The following is a 9,515-nucleotide window of genomic DNA, read 5'->3' as shown; positions in this document are numbered from 1 at the left end:
GGACCGGTATATAGGATAGGTGGATAAATAAGATAGGTATATGGATAGGTAGATAGGATTGTGGATAGATAAGATAAGTAGATGGATACTGTAAAACATACGTTCGCGAATTGCCACTGGCATTTAATGTATATAGTGTAGATAAGAACTTTGGCATGCATCTTTGTTTCACGAAAATTAGCTCTCGTGAAATATGCGAAATTACAATGCACACGAATATTCCTTGTTTTACAATAGGTAGATAGGATGGGTGGATAAATATGAAGATAAAGTAGGTAGATGGATAGATGAGATAGGTAGAAACAATGGGTAGATTATAAAGTTTAGGTAAGTACATAGGTAGATAGGGTGGGTGGATAAGATAGGCAGATGGATAGGAAGATAGGATGGATGGATGGATAGATAAAACGCTGGGCAAATTGGTTCAAACAGTTAAAGTGTTAGGAATATATTTTTCTTTAGATATTAATGTTAAAGAAGAAATGAATTATAAAGAAATTTTGAGTAAAATAAAAAGATTGTTGGGATGGTGGAAGCAAAGGGATTTGAGTAGGCAGATGGATAGGTAGATATGATTAGTGGATAGATACGTAGATGGAAAGGTAGATAGGATGGGAGGATAGATATTTAGTTGGATAGGTAGATAGGATGGGAGGATAGGTATTTAGATGGATAGGTAGATAGGATGGGAGGATAGATATTTAGATGGATAGGTAGATAGGATGGGAGGATAGATATTTAGATGGATAGGTAGATGGGATGGGAGGATAGATATTTAGATGGATAGGTAGATAGGATGGGAGGATAGATATTTAGATGGATAGGTAGATAGGATGGGAGGATAGATATTTAGATGGATAGGTAGATAGGATGGGAGGATAGATATTTAGATGGATAGGTAGATAGGATGGGAGGATAGATATGTAGATGGATAGGTAGATAGGATGGGAGGATAGGTATTTAGATGGATAGGTAGATAGGATGGGAGGATAGATATTTAGATGGATAGGTAGATAGGATGGGAGGATAGATATTTAGATGGATAGGTAGATGGGATGGGAGGATAGATATTTAGATGGATAGGTAGATAGGATGGGAGGATAGATATTTAGATGGATAGGTAGATAGGATGGGAGGATAGATATTTAGATGGATAGGTAGATAGGATGGGAGGATAGATATTTAGATGGATAGGTAGATAGGATGGGAGGATAGATATTTAGATGGATAGGTAGATGGGATGGGAGGATAGATATTTAGATGGATAGGTAGATAGGATGGGAGGATAGATATTTAGATGGATAGGTAGATAGGATGGGAGGATAGATATTTAGATGGATAGGTAGATAGGATGGGAGGATAGATATGTAGATGGATAGGTAGATAGGATGGGAGGATAGATATTTAGATGGATAGGTAGATAGGATGGGAGGATAGATATTTAGATGGATAGGTAGATAGGATGGGAGGATAGATATGTAGATGGATAGGTAGATAGGATGGGAGGATAGATATTTAGATGGATAGGTAGATAGGATGGGAGGATAGATATTTAGATGGATAGGTAGATAGGATGGGAGGATAGATATTTAGATGGATAGGTAGATAGGATGGGAGGATAGATATTTAGATGGATAGGTAGATAGGATGGGAGGATAGATATGTAGATGGATAGGTAGATAGGATGGGAGGATAGATATTTAGATGGATAGGTAGATAGGATGGGAGGATAGATATTTAGATGGATAGGTAGATAGGATGGGAGGATAGATATGTAGATGGATAGGTAGATAGGATGGGAGGATAGATATTTAGATGGATAGGTAGATAGGATGGGAGGATAGATATGTAGATGGATAGGTAGATAGGATGGGAGGATAGATATTTAGATGGATAGGTAGATAGGATGGGAGGATAGATATTTAGATGGATAGGTAGATAGGATGGGAGGATAGATATGTAGATGGATAGGTAGATAGGATGGGAGGATAGATATTTAGATGGATAAGTAGATAGGATGGGAGGATAGATATGTAGATGGATAGGTAGATAGGATGGAGGATAGATATTTAGATGGGTAGGTAGATAGGATGGGAGGATAGATATTTAGATGGATAGGTAGATAGGATGGGAGGATAGATATGTAGATGGATGGGTAGATAGGACAGAAAGAGCGGTGGATGGACTTATAGGCAGTTAGATGGATATATAAACCAGTAGATAAGTAGATTTGTGGATAATAGCTAGGCCGGTACATAATCATATAAATACATGTAGATCTGTAAAAGAGACTTGTTTGCCATCGGATGACACTTAATTTTGTGAAATACCAAACATCTACATTCATATAATGCATACATTAGAAAATCCTATTAAATTTAAGTGTGAACATGATTTGACAGAAATCACACACTATGTATCTTCAGTCCACCTAAAACAAATCATCGTTTGCCCAGCAGAAGGGGCCTAAGGCTTGCAGGCTCAAAAAAAAATCACACACACACACACACACACACACACACACACGCACACACACACACACACACACAAAATGGTCACATCATATGAAAGAGCTATCAAAACTCTATGTCACAAGCCAAACTTCAATTTTGGGGTGAAATTTCATACTAGGCCCCTTTTCTGCCAGGCAGGCAACAAAAAGTATCTTTATCATTGAACCTGTCAAACAATATCTCTGTGCTGAGACTCGGCTGTGATCACACTCTGACAGATGCCATACCCATACCAGTTGAATCCTTTGAGGGGAAATGTATGGAGAATTGAGAAGGGGATTGGACAAAAACCACTCCCTCTATTATGGGCCTATCCGCACTCTGACACAATCTCACTTAAGCCTCGCAAATCATCAACCAAAGGATTATGAGATGCACAAAAGATCTGGAAGATAGCGCATTTGACAATCTAGTTACGATCCATTTTATTTGTACATGTGTGAAATACATAACTAAAATCATGGCTCAATTACTGTGTGCAAAAGACAAAATTCTTCATGACAGAACATAAACACAACACAGACATGATGGTAGGGGCTACAAGGGAATGAAAGTGGTTTTCTGAAATGCAATCATATATTTGTGTGTTATGGATGAAAGCCCTTTCATTTTGGTTTAATGGCTTTTTCATTCACAATTCACTTCACAATAAATCCTGATTTGGCATTGATGGCACTGTCCTGAAACAAAAACAAAACAAAATAACTCTCATACAGACAGCATGGTAATTTCTTCCTCTACCATCTGTTTGAGAGTGCAAAAGCATTTATTCATTGAAACATATGGCTGCTGGGGCGACAAGACCTCGTATCTGAAATTTTGATGAAAATTACTTGTTTGGATTAATGGTCAGATTATCAGTTAAGTGATGTCCTGTCCAAATCCTGACTGTCTTGCCCCCAAATAAAGCCACTATGACATGTCAAAGGAAAGGTTCTCCCATTTGATATAGTGCTTTGGCTGCCATGTTTTTTGGCTCTCCTGAACATTTGACGTTTTGTAGATACGAGGTCTTGTCGCCCCAGTGACTTGATGAGCATATTGAGCATTCTGTGCTTGAGCAAATACCCAAGATAAAGTTGTCGTGATTTTATTTTCTACAGTATATCCTTCTTTTTTGTTTTCTTTGGGGGGGGGGGGGGGAGGGGCATGTCCATGATTCATTGTACTCCAATTCATACAGTATCATTCTCATTTCTAGATACCTTGGAAATGGCATAGACGGGATTCTGTATTGATGATACAAGTCACTTGCTACCAATACTTGCAATACTGAGGGGTTTTTGATGTTTAAGAAAAGAATCACAGAATATCTATCCCAAATGAATATAGAACATTTCAACCGTAACATCTGATGATGAGATTGGGGCAAGCATCCTTCCTATTAAAACTAATGCCTCAGGGGTAAAGGCATAAAACAAAAGGGGAAAAAAAAAGATGAGCACTATCAAACGTCGTAGTGAGACTGACCAATGGAATGTCATACAAATTGAGAGAATCATTAACCCACTGAAGACTGGTACCAAGAATACTCGGGCAGGTGTCTATTGGAAACGTGCTGAAGCAAAATCAGCTCATCCTCAATGGGTTAATGATGGTAACATAATTGCATTCCAGGTAATGTAAGGTGCCATCATGGCAAGAAAGAATCTCAGAAGACTTTATAACCCTAGCTATATCTCGTAATAACAGTGAGTGTGGGAAACATACCCACTGGTGTCTTCCAGCAATGTCTGAAAATGCAAAGGGTGTAAATATTACACCAGCTGCAGAGCTTAACCCAGGTGTTAAGGTTAAGCTTGGTGTACATGGAAATCAAGGTGTAGTTGTCAACCAAGTGTAAAGAAATACCTTGGTGTATGGGTCAACACAGTTGGGGAAGTAATAGTTAACCCAAGTGTACAGCATAACCCTTGTGTAAAGGTCAACACATGAATACAGGTTAACCAAAGTGTACCTGGTTAGGGTAATGCTGGTGAAAATGTTAACACAAATATACAGATAACACAGGTGTAAAGGTATGAACCCAGAATCAGGTTTCCCTGTGCGGGTGTCCTCAGTTCCTGCATGCCTCAAAGCACAGAGTTGTTGAAGAGATGGCATTTACAATCACCCCGGACTCTTGGGCAGTGCAGTGTGCCAATGCACGACATGGAGTGCTAGCAATGGGACCAAGCTCCTTCCTCAACTTTATCTGCCCACAACACGACATTTTACGGGCCTATGTGACTTCCAAGGAAGGCAATACCAGGAGGTTGCCCCTGGTAACCGCATCTTCGCTCTGTGCTGCATATCTCCGCTGCTACATGGACAGGGTACCCTTTATCTCCATCAGCTTGGTCTTGGCATTCTCCAGCCTGTGGATGGCCATCTGGGCCTCTTTCTGGGCTGGGTAGCTTGACCCTTCGTGCGGCTGCCCTGTTGAAACCTGTCAGGGAGAGGTTGGAAAAGGCAAAGAGGTCTAGAAGATACAGAGCTTACCAAAACTGTCACTTGTTCAGCTCAATTCATCAAACATACAATTCCACAATTTCACACACCATATTCAGGCTTCAATAGAGCATAATCAAATGGCCAGTATGGTAGAAGTCTCATCAAAATCAGACATAAAGAAATAAAGTTATGTAATTTCAAAGTTTCAAGATTTTCAATAATGAAATCATTATCAACCATACAAATATGCAATGGAGATTGTGGTACCTCACATGTGACCTACACGCAAATCCTCGCTTCATGTTCCTTTACTTCTGGATGTGAAAGAAAAGCTTGCAGCCTCTGCATCAATTTGTTGCATTGGTTAACTTAGCAATGACTTTTAGAGGATAATGAGTTGTACTTGCTAAGAAAATTAGAGAGCACAAACATGACGCTTGTGATACTTTTCTACTTTTCGATACAAACCACTGGAGCTCTTGAACTGATGACTTCATCACCTCTACTATTTTGCACTTGTCTGTGAAAACATGTGAAACTTATGAACCTCCTTGAAATTGTCAGTCTAATATTGATGAAAATCCTGGTTTATCACTACTTATACTCTAGTTCATAAAGCTAATTAGATCTTAGGTATGGAATTGCAATTTGAGGACCACACATATTGTATCATCTGTGCTTTCATGATCCTCCAGCAGGAGCATTTTTATCCCCCCCCCCCATGGCATATAAAGCATTCACCTGCGACAGATAGTTAATCTGCTCCGTCAACCTTTTCTCCACCGACTCGAGCGTCTTGACGAAGGTCTTTGTGTTGGTCTCGATCTGCTTTTCCACGGGTCTGTCCTTGGACAGTTCCAGGACCACTTTACCTGACGACAGAAAAGAGAGACGAGAGGGACGTTCTTATCATAGAAATGTAGAAATATGGATCGTGATCAAGGTCACATCTTTTTGATTCATTGTTTTCACTATAAAAATTTCGAAACTTGACTCATGATCATTTGCAAAGAGCTGACCTGTGCAATGCGCGTGATTAATGGTGTGCTTACTATAACGTCACGATGCCAACATACCGCACTGTGCCACAACTCGTAAAAATAGCAAGGAGCAACACGCATGGTGCACTGTACAAATTCATGTCTTTTTGCGAAAAATTGCACAAACTATTGAGATTTGGCTGGTGACCCAAATCTCCCAAATTAACACATTATTTCTGTTCACACTGTACAATATGGGTTGCGATCCTAATCGCAACCTGAAATGATGCGCTATTTTGAATGCAATTAGAATGGGACAAATGCAATTAGAAAGGGACAAAGGTGACACGGAAAAGACTTGCTGTGTACACTTGGATGCAACTTTGGTGGAAATATTATGACTGATATGAAGAGTTTGTTTGCAAAAACCGATAAGTCCATTTTTGAAGATTTTGAAGTACAGTCTCTCTCATAAAGTACAAAATAATACCTTTTAAATGATATATTGGTCACTACATATAAAGGTATATTTTTGAAGTTATGGTCAAAAGAAGCAAATATCTCCATTTGACAAATATGGACTTATCGGTTTTTGCAAACAAACTCTTCGTATACTTATCTAGACTGCAGAGTCAATAAGTTCTAAATCATACTTTGAGTAGTTTCAGCATCAATCACACTACTATGCAGCTGCAGCTTACATCAAAAAGCCAAGAAAAATGCAATTTCTGAGAAGAAATACTGCCTAATATAGTCATGTTTACACTGAATATCTATATACCCGTACAGTGGACTCCCGTTATAACGAAGTCCTCCAGCTCAGGACCGGCAGTTTTCTTTCATTAAATCGAAATTTCCTTATAACACAGAACAAATAAACTATAAAAATACAAAAGAGCGGATAATGTTGCAGTCTGAATCTTTACTTCGTTGTTGTTAATATAACGGGAGTGCACTGTACTCATACATTCTTATGCTTATTATCAGAATATAGGTCAGATATAAAATTCATTAACAAGGAAAAGTAGAAATTACGCGGTGCGTAATATATGTCCCCGCCGGAAGTAGCATTTTGTAGCAAAATGTGCAATATAGGTAAAAAATCAAGGTCAAAGGTCAAAGAAGTCAAAGGTCAAAATTCTGTGTAAAAGTTTTGAAGCCCTCACCTAGTGCCATCACATAAAGTAAACGGAATCGAAATCGGGTTAGAAATGGCAAAGGAGTAGCATTTTATAGCCAATGTACAATACAGGTCAAAAATCAAGGTCAAAGGTCAAAGAAGGCAAAGGTCAAAATTCTGTGTAACATTTTGAAGCCCTCACGTAGTGCCATCACATAAAGCAAACGGAATCGAAATCAGGTTAGAAATGGCGAAGGAGTAGCATTTTGTAGCCAACGTACAATACAGGTCAAAAATCAAGGTCAAAGGTCAAAGAAGGCAAAGGTCAAAATTCTGTGTAGAAGTTTTGAAGCCCTCACCTAGTGCCATCACATAAAGCAAACGGAATCGAAATCGGGTTAGAAATGGCGAAGGAGTAGCATTTTGTAGCAAAATGTAGGTCAAAAATCAAGGTCAAAGGTCAAAGAAGGCAAAGGTCAAAATTCTGTGTAACGTTTTGAAGCCCTCACCTAGTGCCATCACATAAAGCAAACGGAATCGAAATCGGGTTAGAAATGGCGAAGGAGTAGCATTTTGCAGCAAAATGTACAATATAGGTCAAAAATCAAGGTCAAAGGTCAAAGAAGTCAAAGGTCAAAATTCTATGTAGAAGGTTTGAAGCCCTCACCTAGTGCCACCACATAAAGCAAACGGAATCGAAATCGGGTTAGAAATGGCAAAGGAGTAGCATATTGTAGCAAAATGTACAATATAGGTCAAAAATCAAGGTCAAAGGTCAAAGAAGTCAAAGGTCAAAATTCTGTGTAGAAGTTTTGAAGCCCTCACCTAGTGCCATCATATAAAGCAAACGGAATCGAAATCGGGTTAGAAATGGCGAAGGAGTAGCATTTTGTAGCAAAATGTACAATATAGGTCAAAGGTCAAGGTCAAAGGTCACGACTGAAATTCTGTGTAGAAGTTTCAAAGCTCCCATGTAGTGCTATCATATAAAGCAAACAGAATCAAAATTGGCTCATAAATGACAGAGAAGTAGCAAATTGAAGATTTTGATCACACACGGACGCACACACGGACACACGGACGCACGGACGGACGCACGGACGGACGGACGGACACACACACGTACGGAGCCCGTTTCATAGTCCCCTGCTCGAACTCGTTCGGCGGGGACAAAAAGTCAAATTAGGAAAAAAAAGATAATTAAATGAGTCATATTAAAGAACTCAAAGTTCTAGATCCTATATATTTGTAGACTTGCAATTACACTGAAAGAAAAACATTCTTAGGATATCACAGAAATTTTGATCATAGTAATTAGAAATGGGCCAAGAAGAAATGATTTCACATTTTATAGGCTTTAACAGTCATGCTTGCCCATTATTTATCCAATGTTATGAATCATGAACTAAGGGGAAAAATGATAAAAAAAAATCTCTTACCACAGGGAGTATTTTGAAATAATACAAAAACAAAAACCCAAAACAAAACGATTTTTTTTTTTTTCACCATGACTATGCAGTATTATTAGTCTATGAGAGAGACTTTGTCTACAAATTCTAGAATGTTTCCCATTGGATAAATTGGATGTGTTCCGTTACCTTACAATGCTTTTAACAAAAAGTCTTTAAAATACATACACATGTATGCTTAAAACTGACTCACAGACCTTATCCTTTTCTGCATATAGAATATGCTATATAAATGGCACCCTTGGTGACTACTCTGGTGCTGGTACATGGTGCTACATCAGTACAACGGTTAGCCATGGCTAGTTGATAGCCAGTAGGCGGTCATGAGGAATGGCTAGTAGTAATGTAAGGAAGGTTCGATTGACATCATTGACATTGCATTACGAGGTAGGTATAGTCTTTGTCTCAAAAATACAACCAAGATCGATTAAAAAACACCACCATCAAATCAGTTATCATATGGCATGTTATATACAATGAGAATTTGAACTCCACCTGCATTTTGGACAACACAGGCGATATCAGTCTCGATGTTTTCGAGTTGCTTCAGTCGATCTTCGAAACTAGACGACATTGTGCAAGCTCGTTACCACGCCACAGCTACTAGCTGTACGCATACGACCAGCGCTCTCCTTCAGTAATTTTGTATGCGGCTCACTGCGGGAAGTAGTGGGCCCGACCCGGCGACGCGACCCGGTGAATAGAGCAGTCACTGAGAGGGTGGCTTGCTGCTATATTCGAGAGCGCCACTACACAGAGAATGATGATAATTGATGTCACAAAATAAATATTCATAAGTGGTACATCGATTTTAGAAGCGTCCATTTCTAAGAGGGTAGATACAAACGTAAATATACGATGGGTAACTGATAGTGTATTGAGAAACCACTGGCCTTGATGTAATTGTAAACCTATTTTTGATGCAATTTAGAATTAGCATCAAAACATTTCATTATTTCAAGGTTTATCATACAACGGTATTGACTCTGAGGTACATGAG

At 38.9% G+C, this 9,515-nt stretch overlaps 1 protein-coding gene across 1 annotated transcript; it reads right to left on the bottom strand.

The window, feature by feature from the left end:
- Positions 1-2,925: 2,925 nt before the first annotated feature.
- LOC140244280 (mediator of RNA polymerase II transcription subunit 11-like) lies at positions 2,926-9,257 on the bottom strand. The gene is made up of 3 exons (XM_072323927.1): positions 9,011-9,257; positions 5,688-5,818; positions 2,926-4,941 (listed from the first exon to the last, which is right to left on the bottom strand). The coding sequence occupies exons 1-3, from the start codon at positions 9,087-9,089 to the stop codon at positions 4,816-4,818; spliced, it is 336 nt and encodes a 111-aa protein (XP_072180028.1). The 5' UTR covers positions 9,090-9,257; the 3' UTR covers positions 2,926-4,815.
- Between the last annotated feature and the right edge of the window lie 258 nt (positions 9,258-9,515).

Source organism: Diadema setosum, chromosome 21 (genome assembly GCF_964275005.1).
Source record: "Diadema setosum chromosome 21, eeDiaSeto1, whole genome shotgun sequence".
NCBI lineage: Eukaryota > Metazoa > Echinodermata > Echinoidea > Diadematoida > Diadematidae > Diadema > Diadema setosum.
The sequence above is the reverse complement of the archived record's forward strand: the minus strand, read 5'-3'. Positions and strand labels throughout refer to the sequence as shown.